This window comes from Mixophyes fleayi, chromosome 1 (assembly GCF_038048845.1).
Source record: "Mixophyes fleayi isolate aMixFle1 chromosome 1, aMixFle1.hap1, whole genome shotgun sequence".
NCBI lineage: Eukaryota > Metazoa > Chordata > Amphibia > Anura > Limnodynastidae > Mixophyes > Mixophyes fleayi.
Genome location: NC_134402.1, coordinates 451770664 through 451797017, shown reverse-complemented (window position 1 = coordinate 451797017; position 26354 = coordinate 451770664). Strand labels below are relative to the sequence as shown.

The following is a 26354-nucleotide window of genomic DNA, read 5'->3' as shown; positions in this document are numbered from 1 at the left end:
ACATAAAAATAACAACCAATGAGACAACAAGATAAGATGAAGAAGAATTTAGGAAGAAGAAGAGACGAGGCGGGCATTCAGGTGCAATGTATTTTAGAGATGCTCAGGCTCGGTTCCCTGAGAACCAAATACACCTGAACTTAGCAGATCCGAGTACTGAGCAGGCTCGGTACTTTCGCGCACCCTCGGAATTGAAAACAAGGCAAAACTTCATCGTTACGTCATCGGATCTCGGATCTCGCAAGCTTTGGATTCTATAAGTACCGCCCTCCACGGCGATCCAGCGCCATTTCACAGAGGGACACAGAAGGGGTAGCGCAGTTCTTGCCAGTCTGTAGTGCAGTTGGGCAGCGTCATAGGTAGAATAGAAAGAGGAGGGGTAGCAGTGTTCTTCAAAGTCTCCAGTGACATTCAGGAGAGCTCCATTGCTCCATTGCTATTTGTCACTGCTGAATTAGAAATAATAGGTCTGACAGGCTTGGTCTTCTAAATCTGCAGTCACATTGTACTGTGTTATATAGGTAACACACCAAGAGGAGAGCTCCATTGCTAATTGCATCACTTTTCTTTACTGCCACTACTGTGTTGTAATGTGTCCTAGATGTGGTAGGAACTGGCGTGTGTTTGAGTCATTACTCTGTCGCTTACCATCCAGCCAGGTCGCTGCAGTATTTGTCCGAAAGTGTATGAAAATCATATTGTGACCTGTGAGGTGGTCAAAATTGACTGCAGATGACTTGAAATTAGTATTATTTAGGTTAATAATAATGTAGGGGGGAAAAAAAAGCAAAAATATGTGATTTTAGCAAAAAAATAAAATAGGGCTTTTAGAAAACACACAAGGGCGGTTTTGCCAAAACCAAAACCAAAACACGAAGTTAATCCAGATCCAAAACCAGAACACGGGGTTCAGTGGACATCTCTAATGTATTTATGATTGCAAAATGCAACTTTTTCTCCCTTTGTGAATTTTAGGACTGTGCTCAGTTCTGTAAGTAAATGGGACGATGGGGCGGGTAGGGGGGGTAGGTTTTCACGGCCTTGTACCCACTTGTGCTACATTTATGCATTTCCCTAGTGTTATACATCTGACAATAAAACACACTGGCGTTTTTACTAGTGTTCTAGTGCGTTGTATTTGTGTTGTATTTCCAAACGCATTTTGCTCTATCCATATTCATGTAAAGCATTGGGGAAGCTTATCCTTACCCCCAATTTCCTCAAAACACTAGTAACAGGTGTATGTTCAAGACTTGCCAACTCCAAGGTAATGTGTAAAGTGTAAAGGGTGTTGCAAATTGCCTCCGTTTAGCCCCAGCGGTCGCATTATTATGTTTTGGGGGCAGGGCCAAAATCATGCAATTTGCAGCGAAATGCGTCACCTGGGAGAAAAGACTGCTCTCCTGGGGGTCTGGGGAAATACCAGCAGTTTGAGAGTCACCCGAGAAGACGAGAATTATGTTATGTCCAAAACCAGGCAGTAGATGGCGTTGTCATACCCACCCTAGTAGCATAGGGCGGATTGGGCTGAAGATTATCCTAGTTAATATAGGAGTCCCGGAAAACTGTCCAGGGGAAACATCTCACACGAACAGATAAAACAGGGATCATCCTTTTTTATACAATAGAAAACTCCTATGCCGGGCGCTGCGGAACCCTTGTGACACTTTATAAATAAAAGAAAATAATAATAATCCCTCTCATTTATCAGCAAACATAGATAAGTAAGTAAAATATTATTGCTAGAGCCAAAAGAAAGCACCATGAGGACTCAGTGACCCACTGCACATCACCGAGATCTCCTGACACTTTTCACAGGATATATTGTTGCAATTTTCTAACCCTTCTAACATTAGAATATACTGTAATGTGTAACGATTAGCATGAGATATATTGTATATAAAAATAAACTCAGAACATCCTGAGGAAATAAAACTACAGTAAGGAATTCACGCGCGCGTTTCTTTAAAGGTCTGACTGTCTATTTTTATTTCTGTAAACTGTTATTCTACGTGAATTATATCACGATCAATAAATGCCAAAATGAAATTTTAATACTGGCAATTGCTTAAAGAGTGAAGGCAGAGAGGATGTATTAGGCATCAGCTGTAGAACGGTGACTGGTTAGAGACAGGCTGAGATTCATGGGGGGCTGTCACAATTAGAAATGTGTGCAAATTCTGGGATTTAATCAACAGATTGTTTTTATACTACTATCGTTTGTGCTTTTTTTTTATTGTACAACAACAGAAACAGTGGCCTTAAAGAACGGTGCAAAGGTGTGGTTCTATATAGAACACTAAATTTACTGATACATACTTGCTAACAGTCCTGAATGGTAGGGGTGTGGTTTGGACTGGTCATGGGTGTGGCCTAAAATGTCCCAACTTTCCAATCATTAACATTGGCAGGAATACTGACTTACTGACCGATTTCCTCTTCTGTGTTTTTGAATCGACCCTATGTCGTCCCAACATGGCAACGGGTCAGAGAGTATAGAATAGAATATAAGAAGATCTTACAATTTTGTTTAAAGCTCACCTGTCTCTTATACATTGATACAGCCATCTTGTGGGCTGAATCGGTATTCACAAAATGCAGCCTATTAATTAAATAAAAAAATAATTGAATTAGTAGCATCCCTGAGGCTTAAAGCTCTTTGTGAGCTGAAGGGCTGATTATTGCTTGGGAACGAAAAAAATGTCTGCCATCGCTGTGTGATACACTTTAATCATTCAATATTTACAATCAGATATTATATTCTAAAGTCATAGCATGGTTCACTCAGATCATATCCAACACACGTCCCTATTTTCTTATGCCTTCGAGATTCTATCAATCAATCCAACATCAGCTATTGTTGATGCATACAATTGCTTCTGTGTTTTAAGGGATGCTAAGAGAACCTGTTGTTAAAGAAAACATCTTTAAAATACGAAAAAGTATTAACCTATCCATCTAGCTGTTACATTTATCTGCCTGACTCAAATACTCCCTCTCCAGGTCTAAAATTAGGTCTCTCGACCGTACCTGAAACTTTAAATGCTGATGTGTTTTTGTAATGTTAAGGCACTGGCAGGAAGAATAACTTTGAACTTAATATCAAAGATGTACACACAAATTTAATGCAGTATAACTCTCAATCCTTCAGAGAGACCAATGTCAGACTCACAAGACAGCCGTAGCTGCTATCAAAATTAATAGATTACATGTAGAATACATATTCTGGTCTATACAAAAAAACTGCAGTAATGTGCAATGTAGACAAGTCTGATGAATGTACTTTGGAGCGTAATGTAAAATAAAGTAGCATTTCCTATGTCACCTTCAGGTAAATCCCCCGGTGAAGAAACAAAGTTGTTTTGAATGGATGTTGGGATGCTGAGATTGATACATAATAACAAACCCACACCTTGTGGTTTAGTTGTAGCTCAGAGACGTAGATCTTGTATCTGCAGATTGCCCCATATTACTGGACTTATAAATAGTCAGATATAACCTAATTCAGTTACTCTGATTCATACTTGATAGAAGAGATACATATATTAATAAGTTGTTTATGACACCGATGACGGTAACCGATATTTGTTGATAAGGGCGCTAGATAAGAAGTAGAGACACAAAAGAAATAAAATTGTGGAGATGTAAAATAAAAACCCAAGTTGACATAAATGGTTTAACCATTAGGATAAACCTTGTCCCACATTCTTGATGAACACTTACCCCACCCCTTGTTCCAAATTCTTGGTAATCACCCACCCTTAGTCACTCATTCTTGATAAACCCCCACCTATCACTTGTCATACACTCTTAATGATCAACCATCCATTGTCCCCCATTCTTGACAATCGCCCACCCAACCCATTGTCCCAAATTCTTGATGTTGCAGTTCTCAGAAGAGGCCTCAGATGGGAGGGGGTGCACTCCCTCTATCGCATAATACAGGGATATACTAAGTGATATAGTTGCCTAAAAGTTACATATGCAAGATAACCATTAACATTAACACACCTCCCAGGATCATATATTTGTTAGAACAGTTTTGGTTTGGAACTGGATTCTCACTGATAGTAGTTGCTTGAAGTGAGTTCTGGGCACAGGGCAGGCTAGGAGGAAGGGGGTTATGTGCCTCCGGGCTGGTCCCATTGTGGGTCTGGGCACAGGGCAGGCTGGGTTGGGAGGAAGGGGGTCATGTGCCCCAGGCTGGTCCCATCGTGGGTTAAGTTGGGCTGGGCCACCAGCATATTTTTCCCTTTAGAATGTTCCTAATAAGCTGCTGGGTCACCTTGCCCCTTGGACTAAAATGTGCCAGCCCCTCCCGTTTCTGGGCACCAAGGGGCAATATAAGAAGAAGTGCCATTGAAATGTTACCACACAACACATCAATTGGCGTATTCATGCCAAACGCATTTTGTATAGAGAGCCTTAGAGTCAACTCTTATTAAAATCACTAAAATGAATCCACATAAGAATGGTACAGAACAAAACAACTGGCGAAAACAAAATAAAAATGATCTGGGTCATGAGAGATATTTCGGAATTGGGACACACTGTCAACTTGAAGAACAGAGACACCGCGAGCAAGACAGTTAAATGCAGAGCTATAGATTTTTTCCTTGGCTAGTGAGATGTAGATATCACTTAACAGTTCATTATATTGGAAGAGATTTATGCCATCTGCTTTATTATACATTTGCGTGTCTTGCCATCTTACTGTGAGCTTCGCCCACTCTCTCTCTCTGCAGCCACCCATCTGGTGCAATACACAGCAATATCACATATGGCAGGGCCAATCTTTAATAATGATGGATACATCTGTACTTAGTCTCTCCAAAAAACCAACTCTAACTTTGTGCCGGGTGTCGTTTGGCTCTGAAAGACTCACAGTGCGAAATTTACCTGTCCATAATCACAGAGAACCTTGGCGCTGCGGCTAGCCTGTACGGTTCAATCTCTGGTGTCGGTGCCGATAAGTCTCCTCCAGATCTCCAACGAGGCTTTGTTCAAAGGAACTGACTCGGTGAGAAAGAGATAAAAGGCTTCTTAATAAAGCCTGACTTGTTCTCTTCTCTCATTGTGTCCCCCTTTGTGTGTAGAGAGGACGTTGATTATTTCCCTACATACATGTCATTTTCAGTCGAGTCATCTCCATGAAACTACTGAGAGATTACGTTGGCTTCTAGTAAAATGCTTTCTGCTCTGAAAACCACACACAGCCCATAATAGAGACTGCTAAACGTTTCTCATGTCCATTGGAAAATTACACGGTTCTAATTTGCATTCTTCCTCTGGACAAACCCATAAGTACATTGCCCCGTGCGGGTCGTCTGTCCCTTCCAGAAATAGCCCTTCCTTTAACGTCACGCTATGTTCCTTCACTACTGAATACATTAGTGGAATGGGGAGTGCAACGCTTCCTACATGACCGAGCAACAAGGAGGTAAAATATATAATTATGAAAATTAAGCTCAGATTGCCCCTCTCGTTATCCATGGTTTAATGTGAAGTAATCAGTTTATAAAATATGTATTGGGCACATGTCTAATCTACTCTACAGAACATGCAGGACTAACGTAGCACACAAACAGTAAACTAAAACAAGGCAGCAAGACATAACCATGCCAACACTTTAGAAATAAATAACAAGAGAATATGAATGTAGGTAAGAGAATAATTCTTCTCATATTCGGGAACTGTCAGACCTGCAACTTAGTAGCTTAACCTATTCTGTGCCTGAAATGCTTTGAAAGAGCTCATACTACTTAAAGACTAGACTGCTGCATGTTCCTGTGACAGTATCAATTATAGAATCCTTTGTCCAGGGCTATTTTATCAATTTTCAGCAGCCAGCTGCTCTGCGGTGCCAAATCACTAGCAAATGCTATCCTCAATAATTCCTTTTCATTTGTTTTCTGCTCTGAAGCCAAAGTCAAAGGGCTTTATAAACACATTGTATGCCATGCATTTCTTAATGCTATTATTTCTTTAAATCCATACTTTCGAGACTTGTTCAATCTTAGAAAGATGACAACTGACAACCTGAAAACAGACACACTGAAAAAAAGCATTTTCAGTGGCAAAATGACCTGCCAATAACTGGCTCTTAAATCCCGCTGACTATTTTGTACCTCAAAAATAAAAAAATGACTTTACCTCTATGTTCGTATAGATTTGTATTTATTCAACCACCGCATCTTCAAAAAGTTATTCGTTATTTCTTTCAAAATAAAATAAATTAGGATCTCATATTTATACAATCTAAAATTATTGGAAATTGAAGTCCACTAAATTCTACAGATCGCAATCGCAGAACAGGTCGATATCACGCACAAAGACCTCAATAAACGACAGGATGCGTTCCATGTTAATCCCCTAATACGCTAAAGTGTAATAAAAGTTTAGACAAGGAAACTTGCTCAGAATACTTGGAGAAATATAGTTTGAAAACTAATTACATTTCAAGTAAAGTGTTACACTGAAAAAAAAATTCCGTTTATTGTATGTTACTTTGAAGCTTACATTAAAAAAAAACCTCCTAAAACTGATATAAAGACAACTTTATTGTAACGACTACTGAAAATGTTGCAGCAATGAATTCCTTGACGTTTTAAAGGCCGTTTAAATTTTCTGTTTAGAAAAATATGGCATTTAAAACAGCAAAGGCTTTTTACTTTGCTCATAACATCAACTTTTTTTTTGTGTCTTTGAAATAACAGAGTCGCCCGCTTATTAAAAGCAACAGGGCCACCTTCTCCTCGGATTTCCCTTCAATGTCTTGTTGGCAAAAGTATTTTAATGTTGCGCAATAGATAGACAATACGTGTGTAGCGCTACCAAACACCTAGATGTTGCAGGACGTAAAGTTAATTATAGCACCATATGCCATGTTTTGTGATAAAACGGTCTCTAGGAAGCCATATGTATGTACAAATGTGCTGTATCATACAGGAACATATCCCAACTGTGAGACGTAGCCATCACTCTTCCTCAGGTATAAATACATACAGAGCACAATTTGCTGAAGGTGCAGCTATCAAGACTGTATGTCTGAACAGGACTGTGTGCATTGTAAATATCATATTGATTAATGCACGTCAACCGCTAAGAAATCGCTTGTGTCTCAATCACTCCAAGATATAAAAAGCTTATTTGGTAAATTGAATTTTTCTTATCCCTTTATTAGAAAAAAAAAAAAACAATGCTTTTATTTTTAAAATGAAAGCAAAGATCTAATTGGTTGCTATGGGTTACAATACATTTTCTTATTGGTGCACTAGTTTTCATTAATATCCCATTTTTCATAAGATATATACTATACAAAGATATAGTTTTAAGTTAATTGGCCTCTGGCAAAAAATAACCCTTGTGTGTATGTGTGTCAGGGAACGTAGACTGTAAGCTCCGCTGGTGCAAGAACTGATGTGAATGGCTAAATATTCTCCGAAAAGTGTTGCGTGATATGTAAGCGCTATACTGGTAAATAAATATACAATATATTTATACAATCTATTGTTTTGATGTCTTGCCTTGCTGTTTCGCTAATGTGTTTTTTATATTTATCATTATAATTGTTTGCTTTATATATAGCGCCATTGCGCCAATCATATTGCACAGCGCTGTACAGAGAATATGTCATCATTCATATTGGTCCCTGCCCCATCGGGGCTTGCAGTCTAAATTCCCTAATACACAAACACTAGGGTCCGGTTTGTCAGACGCAATTAAACAACCAGTATGTTTTTGGAGTGTGGGAGGAAACAGGAGCACCCGGAGGAAACCCAGGCAAACACAGGGAGAACATACAAACTCCACACAGATAGTGCCCTGGTCAGGATCGAACCCATGACCCTAGTGCTGTGAGACAACAATACTAACCAATGTGCCCCCTAGCTGCTCCAAGTTGTTAGTGAAAATGTTTAGCCTGAGATTTATCCGCATATAGCAACTTACTAAAGATTAGGAACATTAGACACAAAAGACTACAGTTCATCAACCAAAACAAGTCCTTCTAACGAAACCCACTGGAATCATTAATTGTATTAAATTTACAGAAATAGTGATAGTTCTTTAAAATACCGCAGTAACTTTTACTGTACGTTATCCCCATCCAAGAAAGTTCAGCCACAATTTAATGTCATTTTGGCTTGTATCGACTAACCACAATATTGATGAGATTAATAATGTATCTCTGAAGTATGCGCTGCTCACAACGCTGGGCTCCCATGTATAGTATGTGGCTGTCAGTTCACTTAAAGCAATATTGATATACTCATTATTGAGTGTTCCCTGTGATTTTAGTTGTATAAAATTTCCTAACCTTGAAACATCCTCGTCTTGTAACCTTCATTTTCGGTTGTGTTAACACGAAGCTGTGACCCCTTTAGAATCTATCACATTGCCAAGCGGAGCATCTTGGATGGGGGCTTAGGAAAACGCTTTGCAATATATCTTGCGACAGGCTTCATTTAGCAGGGTGTGGGGGGGAAGCAGGAGAGCATTGTATGGGGACGCACACCTCTAACTGAGGTTACCCTGCATCCCTCTAATACGTCTGCTACTTTTTTTTGCCCCCCTCTTTGAATTATTGGGCTGAGGTCCGGAATCAATCTCCGGGAGACAGAGAAAAAAAAAAGTCTGGGGCCTGCTTTTCACGAAAAAGCAGCAAAAAGCCATTATCATTGGTAAAGTTGATATAAAAACATTCCTAATAAGTGAAATAACCCCTAAAAAAATACTATGCTTTATTCATTTTTAATGTTAATGTTACATATTTGCTTTCAAATGTGATATACAAAAAATATCTGCATTTTTATTTTATTATACATATATTTTTTATCCAAGGGGATGGGCCAAAAATTACTATTTAATATTAGTGTTTCAATGGTCTGCAGTTTAAAATCTGCATTTTGTTAAAATTCCGAGAAAAACATTTTGCGAATCACAAATTACTAACGTGGGTCTTGTCCTGAGCTGTCTTTATTATTAATTATTGCCAATATTATTGATCACGACCATATTCTGCTGTTCCTCAATATAGTTGCAAATGTTTCATAAACACTTTTCCGGTTTTCATTAACAATACTATATACTATGTACCTGGCCATTTTATTAGTTACGCTAAAGGCCAGATGCAACTTTTTGATACACTTGCAAGATATAATACTTATATATTTAGATTGGCGTGTATGTGGGACCCCTGAGAATTCGCAAACACACATTTTTTGAGGATTTAATCAAGCTAAGAAATGCAGATTTTAATTCTTGCCTACACATTATTCATCGTTGCTAAACTCTGCAATCGGACAGCATTTCTCTGACAGCATGCCACCCTGTGGTTGTAGCAGAATTTCAGTCATTTACGTCCATTGAAAATAATTCTTGCCAAAAGATGATTGTAACTGTGACTGAGATAAACATTAGTACACACAGTTATCTTGGTAAAAGAAAAAAAAATATACAAATGTGATAAATCAAAGGTCAAGAGTGTTACAACGTGGGTGAAAACATTCAAAGGAAGAATTAAATGGAAACCACATGACTTATAGTAATGGTAAAAATGGTGATTTGGATAATGAAGATTGTGTGTTTAATGTTTAATTTTCAGCATGATGATATTTTCCTTCTTTTAACCCATATTTTATCGGATGCCTTCAGGAACAGAGGTTTTTTTTTTTAATGTATTTTTTTACTTAATACACTCACTAAGTTTCTTTAATTCTGTGAAATTCAATTAAAGCAAAATGTATTGCATTCAAATTTGAATGTGGTCATTGTACATCTGTGCAAAACCAATTTACTTAAGTCAGAGCCAATGATAGTCTTGTGACGAGTTGAGTCCTTTTTGGTAATCCTCAATTATTTTGGATACTCATTGGTGAAAAAGTTGTCTAATAATAGTTGTCCTTTAATATGTGCTATAGTCTTACAAAAATCATCAATGATTCTGTACATAGTTCCAAAACTTCAATTGTCCCTTGCACATCTTACACATATAGAGGAGGCACAATGACCATAAAACTATAGCCACTAAAGGTTTTCTGTATAGTTAGAATATCAGCCATCGAAACATAAAAATACGTACATTTCCAATCAGCTGCTGAGTTCGCTGATAGCTAAGTAATCTGGAAACAACGGTGTAAAAAATAAACTTGTCTGGGAGCAAAAACAAAAATCATTGTGCAGAGTTGCACTGTACAGCAGACTCACCGTGCATTCCTTTAGGGCGATACTACGATTACATTAATCTTTTATCTCTTTCATTTTCAGACGGCTCAGCTTAGGGGGACATAAACCATTCTGTGTTATTTTATTTATTGTTTTGCTCGGCAAAACAACCTCCAGTTTGATTTTTGCACCAAAATGGGCCTTAGTGGAACTTTTTCAAACGTGGCCAGAATTGACTCTGGTTTTCAATAACAATGTAACAACGTTTTTTTATATATGTGCTCTGTCCGAAGGTTATAAACGTCTTGCATGCATAGAATTAGAACTTCCATGTTCTGCCATGGCATTGTTTCTATAACACTCTATAATGACTTTAAATAATTGTTGTTGCCTAGCCATGTACCTTCTATGTATTGTCCTACCAGATCTTGGTGGATTGAGGTAGGATTGTCAAAAACAAAATATCTATTTCTGATTTAATTTTAGCAGAAGCTGCTCTCAGTGGTAGCAAAGCTTTAAAATTCACAAAAGACCGAATGAGGCTGGATTTTATATCTCTATGCTTGTAAAGTGACCCAGTAACTTTCATATCAGACTTTCCTCCCTGGGTTCCACTAATATAACAAATCAACAGACATTAATTTAATTGCTTTGCAGTACATTTCTGGTCAGACATTTGGCCTGTGTATGCTCCTTTGGAATTAAGCATTTAAGCATGATATCGTTTTTTTGTTATTCATCTTAAAATGAAATGGTACCTGGCTCGGATCCGGTTTGGAAGAGAAACAAAAAAGGGCCCCTGTCTTCAGTTGCTAATCTATGTCTACAGCTCGTGATTGGATATTACATTAACATACGTGGAATTTTTCAATACATTTTGTCAGGGAGTTACAAGTTGTACATGCATATTCCCAGCGGTTAAACTGACAGGTTAAAGATAGCTATGGCAGATGTCTGCTGAATCTTTTGATTGTAATACATTACCGGCCTAGCTATGAAGCACGCATCAGCAATAAAACCTGACTCTGACTATTGTGAAGGTCCTATATTTAGATTACTATAATTGAAAATTATTATACTAAATACCAATTGAAATTGCCTTTTGAATAATTTTAAAGATAATGCATTGGCATATGGCTACCCAGAGAACAGTAACATTTAGGTCTCTCAGCATTCAGCTTCCAAGCGCACGGTGGGAGAGAGGTATCACGGAAGCGTGAAGTTGTGAATGAATCGTCCAGCAGTTTAACTGTCATTAGGTAACGGCAGCTGTGGGGGGGGGGGATCATTGGCTATTTATCATTGGGGAATAGCAAACAAACTACAGAGAGTATGACCGGCTGATTGTTGGCGGAACGATGTGTAAGAACCCTCTCATCCCCAAATTAGGTGGCCTCGTTTTTTTTTTTGCTAATTGCAAATTTCCAAAGGACTACTCTTTAATTATAGGACCAGTTATTAAGCAATGCACAAAGAAGCCACATCATGTAAAAAAGACCTAAAATTTGCCTTTTGTTGTAGGGTGATAACATTGCCCCACCATCAAACATTGCCTATTTTTTTCCAATGAAATTTAGTTGCAGCCAACAGAGGTTGATACCAAATACAACCACCTTTCTCAGCCCAAAGGAGGTGTTGTGCCCGGCTATGAATGATGTTCCTTTTCTCTATAAGGTAGCGTGGGCTAATCCCTACTTAAAGCTCCCTCTATAGTCATAAACAATCAACTCAACTCTCTAAACTCTGTAACGCACTCCGTGACGGTATTAATTGGCAGCTTTGGAATGTTCGCTACACCCAAGGTGCCTCCTCAGGATATATATCACCAGCTAATTAGCAGACTATTAATCAATAATGAACAGGATTAAATGTATATATCCTTTGTCCGTTAATACTTCCATTGTCAATAGTGGAGCACAGAGTCCTCAAAGAGCAACATCCCCCCCCAAAAAAAAGTTTAAGTCATTTTTAAAGAGCATAGAAAATCAAATAAGGTTAAACATCCGATAAAGAGTTTTTTACCTGCTTTTTTTATTTATATATTTTTTTTTCAAAGACCATTGAATTTATACTTTTTTCTTACGGTAGGTAGCGGGTCAGAAAAAGGCTGCAAGCCAAACCCGTCTCATTCTTCACAGACTTGTCATGCTTAGAACTTGCAACAATTAATCACTAGGGGCAAGCAAGTAATTTTTTTCTGGTAGCCAGAGGCAGATTTTTATCAGGATTAGCTAATAAATCAGATACACCCCAGAATGAGTAATAAGAGTTTGAACTGTTCTCAATCCAGGCAAAGCCTTTGGATAAAGTACTATGTTAGGGGTAGGGTATTGTTCCACTTATAGCTCGGGATCCTAAGGAGCTTTCCATCAGTGCCACAGGCTATAACGTGTAACCATCTAACAAGGTTAACCCTCAGTGGGAACACAATCCACTTCATTTTCTCATTTGAACCAAATAGCTTTAATTTTCTCACAATGCTGTTTAGACCGTCTATAAAAAACACAGAGTCGACCTGCAAATGCATTCTTCTAATCTATAAATTATATATATATCAAATCAGGTTTTTGGCGCCAGTTCTTTTTCAACAAATGAATCATTGGAGAAACATTTAAAACCTAAAAAAAAAAAAAGCTCTTAGTACTCAAGTGTGAAGAAAAGGGCGTGTTACTTCCCCTAATGTCAACAATATTATGTTTTATTCATTCATTCTTTCTAAGTGAAATATATGATTGCCCAGAAATGTTTTCATTGGAAATAGGATATTTGTAAATGTTGTATTGCCTTTTCCAATGGACCAGGGCAGATCTACATGCTGAAATGTTAACATCGCTGTGAAAGATACACATGTCAATTCATCTTTCAGGCAGCATTAACTTGCAATAGTTCAGTTGCAGCTATTAATACAGATTGCCACAAGGTATATCAAACCGTGCAAGACATTTTGACTTCCTCACCAATATTTTAGCATGGGTTATAGGTAGGGTTCCCGTTAAATATAGGAAGTTATATTGCTTTCAAAGCTTGCCGAACGGCGGTCAACAATTGCCACATGGTGGAGAATCACAGGCAAGCTTTTACTGTTGTTCATAACACATGAGCGGCATAGATTTCTTTGTCTTCAAACCAAATGCAATAATGTTTTTTCTTTTCAATACAGTATTATAATCCCATTTCCTGACATAATTGCTTCCCCTACTAGCCCAGGCAAAGATCTGCAGAGCAACCATTTCTTTTTAACATCACTGCATTTTATCCTCAGGATTTGCCTCACTGGTGGTACAGTAGCCACTGATTAAACCTGAATTTGCTTTCCTATTTTTCTAGATACACACAAATAAACTTTAGATGGCCTTTACCTGGGAAAGCATATTAAAACTGGGCCATGTATGTGTGGAGTCTATTTCATTCCTTTCTCATTGTCTCACAAAGTTAAACAAAATCCATTGCACTTCTCTGCAGCTACACTGTAGAGGGCTTGGATGTGCTATAATATCCCTGTTCCCGCTGCCTGTCAGCTTCTCTCTGTCTCTCTTTGCCAGAGATGCAACACAAAGTTAAAGGTGCCAGTTCAGCATTGTTCCTACTGACAGCTTCTAACCAGGCTCAGCCTAACCCAACAAAAAAATCAAAGTGAGAGGCATTTAAAACAGTTCAGCACTAGCTCAGTGGACAGTTCCCTCCCCAGGACCAGCAGTGACAAAGTATAAAGGTATTTTTTTTATTGTACAACAGTCAGTTTTATCTGGTTTCCTATTTTATTTCTTACAGGTGTGATAAAAAATGAATAAAGAAAAGGAGGGATTATACCAGTGATCTGAATCCTGTCCCTATCACCCTATTCTCAAACGTGAGCTTGCAAAGTAATAGGGTCTTAACATATAGCTTTTTGCTCAACGTTAGACGTTCTCCTTCTACCCCCGTAACCAGATGTGTAAATGGCTATTTAATGCTGTCAGACATCCCCCTCTCTCTCTCTCTCCTTCTATCCCTTCCCCAGATGTGCAGTCATAGAATAAAGGGAGACTTAAGCCTGTCATTTTATGCCATCTCTATACACAGATCCTTTCCTTCTATTCCTGTATCCAGATGTTTGGTCGCAAAGTAAGATTTAAGGCTGCCAGGACCACGGACAGCTTCTTTTCCCTCCATCCCTCATGTACAGTCACAAAGTTAAAGGGATGAGGGACATGCAGTTCAGCACTAGGCTGTGCGGATAGCTCCCATCCCACTCCTAGCAATGTGTTTTCTACCTAATCTCAGAGAGCCCCCCCCCTCCACCACCACCACCACCAACCCACATGTGCCGGCAGAAAGTTAAAGGAGGGGTGCTGACCTTTGTGCATGCCAGTGAACCTGTCCTTCAGCACTGTCAGCTCGTAGATCTTGCCGAACTCCTCAAACAGAGGCTTCAGGTCCTTCTCGTCCAGATTGCGGGGGATCTGCCCAATGAAGAGCTTGATGGCATCGTGATCCTTCATGGGGATGGTGGAAGTGCACCCAGGACTGTGGTTTAATCCGTTCATGTGCCCGTTGGTGTTTGGGTTGCTGTGATTGCTGTTCAGGCTGCTATTGTCTGGTTGTCCGTTTGCTAACGTGGCCATCTTTATATACATAGAGGATCCTGTTGGCTTTTCTTTCTCTAACACGGTGTTTCTCTCTCTGGCACACATACACACTCTCTGTCTCCCCCTCTCTCTCCCTGTTCTGATCGGGCTTTTTTTTTATACATTGAACAGACAGGATCTGTGTCCTTTCCGTTTAAACAGGCAGGACCAGCTCAAGTCCCTAGCAGACTGAGGGGGGGTGAGTGTGGGGTTTGTGTATATTCTCTCTCCTAGGCACACAGTAGAGATGCCTGTCAGCCCAGGCTCAATGGTACCTTCCAAATAGCCCCTGCCTAGAAATATAAGCTAGTCAATCTCCATTGTGCCCAGTGAGCAGGGGGCCATCCAACCCTACATTTTACTGCAAGATTCCTGTTAACTTCTCTTTTTTTTCATCATTATTTTTTATTTATTTTTTTGCAATTATTATTATTAATACTTTTTATTTATTCAGCTCTTGGAGATTTCATACGACCATTTGTTGTTTTCTCTCTCTCTCTTTTTTTTCTTTTTTTAACCTTCTTTTTTTTTTTTTTTTGTTCTTATAATAAAGAGAAGCCAGAGAGTGAGTCGGACGGCTCCCCCAGGTCTAAGCGTGAATATTCTCCTTCTCTCCCATCCTGCCTGAGCAACAGAGATCAGCCAAGGGCTGGAAACGACGCTTAGACAATCTAAGTATTAATCAGGCATATATATATATATATACTGTGTTGTGATGTCTCTATAAATTGGTATATCTGATTTGTGTGTTTGTGTGTTTTTGTGTTGCTATCAATGTCACAGCCATTGACTCTTCTCTTTCCTATTAGTATTATACATTATTATCATGTACACTTTTTTTTACAATATTATTCTATCTCTGGTTACTGTATATACAGTATATGTATATATGGTATATTGTACTACAACACAGTATACAATGCATATATTTTAAAGTATATATATATATATATATATATATATATATATATATATATATATAATTTTGTCAAGTCTTTAGGACTAACAGAACTGTACAGATACATATGAAAGGGGTTAAGTGATGGCAATTGAGGGTTAACGGGCTGTCAGCGATGTGAGAGGACACGTGAAATGGTTATGTGTTGTTGGGAGATGGGATGTGGAAGGATACTGAACGAGGCGGGCAGTGAAGAGGTTACATGTTGGGAGTCAGGAAGTGAAGAGGTTAATTACTATCAGGAAGAATCAGGAAGCAAAGCGTTAATGTTGGAAAGGACATAAAGTAAGCGTTAGGTATTGAACAGGAAAGGTCAGGATATAAAAACTGAATAGTTAAATATTAGGGAGGCAAGGGAAGAAGGAAAGGGTTAAGTGTTGGGGAAGGGAGTGTTACAAGGGAGTGGGGAAGACAGGAATGGAAGGGTTAAGGTAACCAAGGCTAAAGAAGGATTACTATTGGGACAGTTAGGAAATGATAATAAAGAAGAGAAGGTTGTCTTGAATGATGATTCCAGGTTTGCCATGGCTGTGTGAGGGTTAATCATAAGCAATGGATGAAGAGTTTGAAGTGAGATGTAGTTGTGGATCTGAAGGGGTTAAGCCGCTCTCCTCTCCCTCCAGTCCTAGGTGTTGTGTGCAGGGGAAGGGTGATCTAGCATGGATTACACAGCTGCTGTATTGTGTGATCTTGTCTGTGTGCTGTATGGAGATTACATTATCTGGGTGTGAGCGTTTGCTGCATGTGAGCTTACACACAGCGCTGGCTGCAGCAGTCTGACAGCCCAGGTATCTCCCCCCTCTGAGGACAGAGATCTGCTGGCAGCTCCCTCCCTCCCTCCCTGTATCAGAGAGTGACTGACTGCTGCTCTTGTCTACATGAGAGTACTGGGTGCCGTATAGGGAGTGTGCGGTGAAGCCACACAACTCAACCACTCTCCCTGCTCACATTATTACCAGGGGAGAGTGACTGTGTGTTTGTAGGAAACTGGAATGTGCAGTTCTTTTGTTTGTTCCAGACCTGAATGAGAAGCAATAAAAGTGGAGTGAAGGTGGCCTGTACCCCCCATGCCAATTGTACATTCCTAGCTTTGACTACTAGAGCAATGCAATCCGTTTGATCTGTCATCCGTTATCAAAATTGAATTGTCCATATTACAGGATTAGTGAAACCCTAGGGTTAATAGTTTGTTTTCTGTTTATTTTGCAATAAATAGTTTTTGTATTTGTTTATTTAAATAAGTGTATGTAGCACTAGAATTGTAGTCAGATATTACGAACACAATGCTGTGCAGCTTTTGCAGAAAGATAACCAACGTTTGCAGTTAAGAGTTTTGAACCTGCATTATACTAAGTGTAATGATAAGGCTGATTAATGATTATTTTACAAGAAGACCTATTTCATAACGTGGTACTATTATCCATAGCAACCCAGCAGACATTAGCCTTCATTAATCACATGGCTGATCAAAGCTAATATTTGATTGCTTGCTTTCAGTTACTAATTGTTTTATGTGTAAATTTCTGTGCAAAACTACAACTGTTTAGCTGAATGAAAGTCTTAACTGTAGTTTTTGCCATTAGAATGTTTTGCCATTAGACATTTCTGCAAGCGAATATTTTGTGTTGAATATGAAATAAAGACACTAATAAGGTAATTAATAGATAATAGTGAATATAAAAGTGTACTTATATTTTATATACAAGGTGCTATGCAATTCATATGTAATATCCTGATTTCTGAGATTAACTGTCACCAACATGTTCTGAGCTTCGTTATTGTGATGTGAATTGTATGTGTTGCACTTTGTTGATTTCGTATCTTTGATTTAAGATAACAGGTTACATCTCTGGCTTAGTGTAGGAGCAGCACAACAGTCTGTGTTAAATACACACAAAGCCCTCTAGGTGTAGATGGAATTGTATTTTTACCTGAAAATAAAACTGAGACAGAATATGGAATATAGTTCTTCTCGGTACTAAGCCTCATTCCTAAGCCAAAAAGAATAAATACAGATATATATATATATATATATATATATATATATATATATATATATACAAAAGTTATATAATTAACAAGTAATCTTATGCCAGGGAGGTGATAGATATTCACCTGGCTTATTTAAATACTAACAAGTGGTACAAATAATGCATTGTAGGCTGAAAGTAAAATAATTGCATGAGGATTGGCCAGCAGGGCCATGGAGCTAATTGCCCAAATATGCCGTCTCCATAGCAACCACATTTTAGCTTCAGTCTAACTTCCACTAATATTCTCACAGCTAGCAGCTGATTGGCTGCTTCTGGGGGACAGGATAGTTCTGCATTTTGCACCCTTTAGCTAAACATGCCTGGAAATAGTTAACCCGTTTTAGGATTTCAATGATAGGTGTTTATGTAGCGAGCTGAATTTTAATTTCTTTTTTATCTGTCTATATTATATTTTCATGTTGTTGTCCTTATTGGTCAGAAATCTATAATATAGAAACCAGTGTTGGGTAGGGTGTCTTGCATAGTCTGAATTTTTGATGACTTTTTATATACTTCTTTAACGTGGAATGTGGTATTATAATATATATAATTTATATGTGCAGCCAAGTTTGTCCCTTCCGTTCTCCCCCCTATGCTGATTTGGGATGTAGTTTTATCTACAATGGTCGTTTAGACGGACCTGTATTGTTAAATATTGCTTTACAATTTTGCTTGAGCCCTTATGTGAAATGATTGTATGTAAAATTGGTATAGATTTACTGTATCACAGAAAAGGACTCAGCTGCAGTGGTAGAAGTGAACGCTGTAAATAAGTAAACATGAAAACATTAAATATTTTTAATAACTATAAAGTAAACACATGTTTTGTATTAATTTTAAAAAAACACATTTAAATATTTGTAATAACTAAAAAGGCAACACATGTTTTGTATAAATAAACACACATCCTTTTTTTGTACACAATTATCCCTGCAGACCTTGGGATACAAATGATCATACAACAATGCACAAACACAAAAAAAAAAACCTAAACATAACAATAATTCACAGCGTGATGTTCATGCTTATTGCTTATATGAGCCACATAAAGACATCTGGTAGCCAACTGGGAATTTCTCCATACAGATCTGTAAATCTGACAATAAAAGGGACAGTTTAGAAGCCAAGAGGAGCAGGGGGATTTAAGTCTAATTGATGACCATCTGGGAAATAACTTATTACATTGGAGTCATTGATGGTGATATCGTATGATATTGTATTGAATCTTGTGTCACTCTTATGTTGAAAACTTCTAAGAAACAAGCTGGTATTGTGTGTGCAGCCGCGGGTTTTGCAGAGATCGGTGATCGACGTTTTATTAGTTTGAAACTATTGGGGTTGTGTAGGTTGTTCTCAATAATTCAGGATGCATGAGGTCTCCCTGGGAGGAAAATATAAAACTTTATGACTGTAAAACCTGCGTAATATAGACCAATACATATATCTCTATTTACAAAAGGTCTCATAATCTTTAGGATTTACTGGTTTTCTCATTTGTTAAAAATGTCAACATTTAAAGAGCCACTAAATAACAAAATCAAAATTTTCAGATATGATCCATGAAGGCAGACTATATTGTTTTGTGTGACGCTGACATTTCCCTGCAGCTCTGCAAAAAAATATGTAACTTATTAACTCTACATTCAGCTGCAGCTTCTTCTACATTTTTAGGACAATGCCCTGAAGTGTTTTTCCCCAACTGTCCTGATTTAGTCAGAACACTCCCAATTCTGGGAACTGTCCCATCCTCCGAACAGCCAGGACTTTATCCAGACTGCTGGGAATCCTGGAATTATGTCCTGCTTGCAGCGCTAAATGTGTGCCGAGTGCACCTGTTACTAATGTGCCAGAAAAGGCAAAGGTTGCAGGGGCGCACAGAAGGATTGTCCCCCCGACCCAAAAATAAAACCACCCCTGCGAGAGCTGCTGCACATGCGCAGCAGCTCCGTTTCTTCAGCGCTGTCCTATACAGCAGCCGCGGCGCTGTCTAAGAAGCGTCCGTGGCGGTGCTGTATACACTACAGCACCGACGCGGACGCTTCTTTGACAGCGCCGCGGCTGCTGTATAGAATAGTGCAGCTATAGCGGCCACTTAGCGCAGGGGGGGGTTTCTGGAGACTCGGAAACCCCCCCTGCGTGCGCCACTGGGTTGGGGGTGGCCTTATGCTTTAGGAGCGCAGGGACATGACCACGCCCCTATAATGACGTGACAAAGTCACAACGCATCTCGGAGTGGCCGGACCCACTCCTCGCAGCGTCCATAAATTGGAATGAAGGGAAGAATGCCGGATGGGATCTTATACCGCTTGAGGCTTAATTGCTGTGATATGCACTGTGTATCAACCATCCAATCCACACGACATGAGCCAATCAGTCAGTCGCCCTCTCCTAGTTTAGTTAAGGAAACACCACCCCTCCTACCATAGCATCAGACGTGCCAGAAAGCATGGAAGACATATTTAGTTATAGTATAAGCACTCAAGTTTTTCCCATGTATAGTATTCCATACCTCCCAACATGACTGTACCCGCCAGCCGGGGAGTGGGTGTGGCCATGACAAAATTGGGCCATGGCCAAGCCCACAAACGGCTCCTTGTCCCCAAACATTCCCACCCGTGGGACAAACATGACAGAGTTAGGCGGTATTGTACATCTTTTCATATATATTAGTGGTAAATAATGGCTTTACTTGATCTCCAAGCACTGAGATAAATCAAAATATATATATATATATAATGTTGCAGAGCAAAATTAATAATTATTTATTTTTATACCAGCCCCCTGTCTATTATGTTCTAGTGTCACATAAATAAATATCAATATTCATTCAATTGTCAATGTTACCTCATAATCCAATCATTTTTTCCCTAATTACATCCACTTTGCAGACATCAGTAGAAATAGTGACACCGCCAGACTGACAAGCTGAAAATCAAGCATCAGAACGCGCAATAAATACGATACACTGCAAACCTTAATGACTGTACGCTGCACAAAGCATATTTAAATAGTATCTGTCAGATTTTCATTGATTGAACAGAACAATTGTTATTAATGTTCTATTTACTACTTAATACTCTATGCTTGGCCTGCGATTGGTGAGAGCCATTTTTGTAAATTTAGTACTGGGTGGGTACGTTATGTAACTCTTGGGCGATTAGTTGATCTATCTATCACAATCAGGTTTTTCTAACCTATTGGAGCTGATTGCTAACTTTTAAACTACACCATCTCGATGTTCATACCACATTGACTGTAGGTGGTAAATGTACTAAAGTGCGTTTTTTTTGACCGACGGCTTTTCAGCAATATTCTTAGGGATTTGCAGACTGTCAGATTTAATAAAGGCCAAACCACTCGTTAGCCTCTGTTTTTTAAAATACCGCTTTTAGATATCACTGTCCCAATTTTTTTTTACATGTTAAGAACATAAATCATATATGTATCAAGCTGCGGTTTGTCAAACCTCCAGAAAGGCTACTGTAAATCCCGTCCCAGAAGAAGAGGTGACTGTATGAGACGAGATTGCTAAAATCGCAGGGCATTTGCTATGCTGGTCCAGGATGCATATAATAACAACCCGTCTTATACTTTGGCTGTGACAATATGCTGTTGTGTGGCAGGTTTTTTGATGGATTTGTAAAGATCTTTACATTGAGTATTTTGGAGGAGAAGAAAAGGAGGAGGGAGGAGAGGTAACGACAGGGTCCGCGGGGGCTAAGCTGTTCTTGAACAGCGCAGATGGTCCTTCGACTCCATCTGAGATCAGGAGGTTGTACAAATGTTTCGGCCTCAACCACACAAATCTCTAGCAGCTGTATGAGCAGGTGAGAGATTATTTGGAGCCTTTCACATCACGCTCGGCTGCAAAATCTGTGCTGCACAAATTATTATGCTGTTTACACTTTCTGGGCAAATGATCCCTCCAATCTGTGTGCTGACAAATATTGGGCATTACGTAGGCAACATTTTCAAGGCACTTTTCTCAACTGTTAAGTGCACTAAAAAGCCAGAACCCTCAGTAGTATACAATAGGCTCTGATCACTATCTCATGTATATTAGGAACTATAGATTGTACACTGTTCAACTCGTGGCAAGATTTACCAATATTGCTCCCGTGTGTTTTGAGAGCCAGTTGAAAGCTGGCAAGGACACCAAAGGACCGCCGGCTGTTTGGTGTTTGTAAAACTGTCGTGGGTCGTTTTTGGTTCCAGTGTTCACCTTTCAATATGCTGGATGGTAATTTCAGCAGTTTGGAACTGAACCATTTCTGGCTGGATCTATCACTGAACATACAGTTCATGTGTCATTATTGCAAATTTTGTTTTTAACATTATTCCTGTAAAATTCTTGTGGCTCGACCAGCCTGTTATGGCAATGCAGTCTTTCCTTTAAAGAGTCCTTTCTACTTTTTATAAAACACGTTTGCTGATATTTGTTTTCTCAAGAGACCTGCAGAGCATTGCTTTATTTCTGGTACCTCTGAGTCCAGTGTCACTCAAGATACAAAGCCCCAGTGTTTTGCGGTTAAAAGTAAAAACATGTTTAATCTCTGCCCTTTATATTCTCTGAACATTCCGGGGGGTAGATGTATCAAACCTTCGAAAACGGAAAAGTGAAGATGTTGCCTGCAGCAACCAATCAAATTCTTGCTATCATTGTCTAGAATGTATTAGATAAATGATAGCTAGAATCTGATTGGTTGCTATGGGCAACACTTCCACTTTTCCTTTTAGAATGGTTAATAAATAGCTCTTTTCTCTGTCAAATTTTGTAACAATATTATATTCTTATTTCTGAAGGTATTAATGTATTTCTGTCTGACTAATTTTATATGTGACTGTAGGTCAGATATTAAAATGGGTGTGTTCGGGCTTACATCCCTTTTAAGAATCAAATAATCATATTTCTTTATTATTACGGGAGAAATATCATTTATTTCCTGAGACAATATGTAAATCCAGGCGTGTCACAAGCTTTAACAGATATATGGCATGGTGCACTCCATAATGTAAATTATATGCATATTAGAAGTCTATAAGCTGAGTCGAAAATTCCAAGGTGACTTCTAATATCCGTAATAATTTACAGCAGGGATCAATTATTCCTTATAATACACAAATTAAGCTTATGAGCACTAAACTGATGACCTCAGAACTGTTTATACAGATATTATTTTTAACATGTATTTTAATCAATTGTGTATTACAGAGATATTAACGGAATGTTAGGAGTTGCTGAAAGCCAAATTCATTTTAACACTATTGTTCCTGAACATCTGTTCTTCTTAGCTGGGTAGTATCACTCTTTTATAGCACAACGGTGGGCCCGAGTGTGGCCCGCCAAGCCTCTCTTGCGGAACCCCGGCCAATCTGCTCCTTATCGTTTTCCATAAAATACATTTATGAGGATGTCATTAATGTCTAATGTACATAAAAGGCATTTTTACAGTTTCTCCTGATTGCAAACACATGTTATAGCATGCATACACAGCCGCCATCGCTATCACTCGACACTTACACAAGACCTGTAGATGGTGCAAGTGATACGACAGAAAATCACGCACCTTTGAGATGCCCAAAGTTTGAATCAGACGTTACTGCATGTGCTCGAGCTTGGCACGCTCTTACTGTACATTGACTGCGTGAATACGCCCAGTCCCCTCCCTGTTCCAACCCTGAAATCGTAGGCTGTCGTAAGGGTCCTTTGCGTGCAAAGGTTAATTGGATCTTGCTGTGTTCACTGGCCTATGGTTCGGATCTGCGCACAGTGTTCTTGCGCAAAATATTAGCATTTACGTTCCTTAATGAATCGGGACCAAAATGTTTTAAATAGACACCTACAGGTGAAACAGAAGTATTGCATCGTATGAAAAAAATCATTCTGCAGAAAGGGAAAACAATTGACCTAATCTAACAAATGCATTTTTATGAAGTGTAGTGCATTGAACATATTTAATTTTACTTTTCTGATGATACCTTTCCTTTAAGGTAGCTTGATTCTTGCCATTCCCCTTACCTACTGCACATAAAGCTTTATATTTAAAAAAAAACCCAGAGACGTTTGCAGTGAATGCTATTAGAATTAGTTTGTTTTCATTTATTGTGACCAGCAGAAACATTTTGAAATCATTCTCCTATTGTCAATCTGCTAATTCTGTTTATCCTTCTCATCCAGCTAAGGAACGCACATGTCAAATTAAAATACCAGCGGGTTGATATCGCCCCACAGCCGTTAGCCGGCGCTGCGATTTATTTCCATGCGAGTCTGTAAGTGATGTACGACGGGCCAGTGTCCTTTCCTTTCCTTTAAACCTACTTAATGTTTAGAATCACATGTGCTTAACCCCTCGGCCCTGGAGAGGCGTTTTACTTGAAGAATATAAAGATGATAGATGAGAAGGGACTACTTCTGACATAAGGTTTAGAAATGTCACTTGAGTCGAACATGACAATGGAATTAAATGGAACTATATGGGGATTGCGCTTGGCCGCAAGGGAAATAGCTGGAGTCTAGAGATGAGGTCTGTCTCTGTATCACACATGGATGAGGGTGGGCGTGAGAGATGTCCTATCCATACAGACCCTTTCATTTACCCCATAGGGAATTCACAGTTGATGTAGTTATTATTATTATTATTATTATTATTATTATTATTATTAGATTATAATTAATATTTTTCATCTTTAAGACAAATATAGAAAACAAGGGTCAACCTGGTGTTGAGCGGGTCCGTTTTGTAATGTGTATCAGTTTTTATATACTAGCAAATTATTTTGTAAATAGAACCAAAATGCTGTTTAAAATATTAGATTAGTTGCTCTGTTGTGTTGTAGAGGGGTCTCCTGCCAGCAGTCAAACAATTGTTTACAACCATAAAAATTATGTTTACAATATTTCTTGCATGGTCGCGTTGTCGCGTTGTCACTATGTGGTTCTTCTTCTTTTATATATATATATATATATATATATATATATATATAAGATAACAGTAAAATACACACTTACACACACACACATACACTCACACACACACTCACGCACACACACTCACACACTTATACACTCACACACACAAACGCACACACACAGATACACTCACACACACAAACTCACATACACACACTCACATACACACACTCACACATATACACACTCACAAACACACACGCTCACACACACACATACACTCACACATACACACTAGCACACACATGTGCACACACACTCACACACATACACACTCTCACACACGCAAACACACTCACACACGCAAACACACTCACACACACATACACTCTCACACACATACACTTACACACACATACACTCACACACACACACACACACACACACACACACACACACACACACACACACACACATACACACGTCACTGTTCAATTACAGTCTGTGTTTGACATTTCATTATTTTTTCAACACTAGCAAATGTGACTTACACTAATAAATGACAAAGAACACAGAGGAAGGTGATTGTGTCTTCAGAATTACTTAGCAACCATTTGTTTTACTGAACCTTTATTGAATCGTAAACGAGACACAACCCTGACTGTCAACAGGTTAAAGTTCAGGTCTGTAACAGATCTGAATCCTGATCTCGGTAAAGGATAACACGGACAGGGATAAGCCAGGGAAGCGGAGGGTTATGTAAATGGGGTCTGTCAGTCCAGGTGGAGACCTGCCTCTAAATCCCTGAATTGTCATTGAAGCCTCCAGTGTAATTCCTGATGCTGTAATACAGGAAGCCTCTGAGCGCTGCAGTCGCTACGGAGCATTTGAAATAACCTTTACAGGGAGAGAAACGGACGTAGCTGTATTTATAATAACCTGTGCACAAGTCTTTATTAACTCAGTAGTGGCCATTGAGGACAGGGAGCAAAAATGTCATTATACCTGTTCTACAAGGGCAGTGCCATGGTGTGCAGCCTGATACTACATGGGCGCTGTAGGCTTAATTATTCAGGTGTATTTCAGGGTATTTATCATCATCACCATTTATTTTATATAGCGCCACTGATTCTGCAGCGCTGTACAGAGAACTCACTCACATCAGTCCCTGCCCCATTGGAGCTTACAGTCTAAATTCCCTAACATACACACACACACACACACATAAACACACACACACACACTAGAGTCAATTTTAATAGCAGCCAATTAACCTACCAGTATGTTTTTGGAGTGCAGGAGGAAACCGGAGCACCCGGAGGAAACCCACGCAAACACGAAGAGAACATACAAACTCCTCACAGATAAGGCCATGGTCCGGAATTGAACTCATGCCCCCAGCGGAGCGCAATGGCAAACCTCCCAAATGTCCCGATTTGTGGGCCACAAGAGGGGTGGGGCTTAACAGGATAGTGGGTGGTGGTTTGACCAAATATGTCATTTTGTGGGTGTGGTTTGGGGAGGACAGGGTGGGGCTTATTTTGCCCTGCTTTTCAGATTGTAAATGTTGGGAGCTATGCAATGGTGAGGCGCAATATACACAAGGCGAAGACATGGCCACCGCGTGGCGCCAACCAAAGGAGATAACGGACAAGGTGTCAATAACCAGGAGGAAGCGATAG

General features: G+C 39.1%; 2 protein-coding genes across 2 annotated transcripts in view; both read right to left on the bottom strand.

Annotated features, from left to right (window-relative positions):
• The window catches only part of CELF4 (CUGBP Elav-like family member 4), an 814373-nt gene extending 799374 nt beyond the window's left edge, over positions 1-14999 (bottom strand). Inside the window, 1 exon segment of the mRNA XM_075186292.1 lies at positions 14501-14999. Coding sequence (XP_075042393.1) covers positions 14501-14837 — 337 coding nt within the window. The 5' untranslated portion in view covers positions 14838-14999.
• The window catches only part of TPGS2 (tubulin polyglutamylase complex subunit 2), a 1173328-nt gene that overhangs the window by 1053249 nt on the left and 93725 nt on the right, over positions 1-26354 (bottom strand). The gene's annotated exons all lie outside the window — the stretch shown is intronic.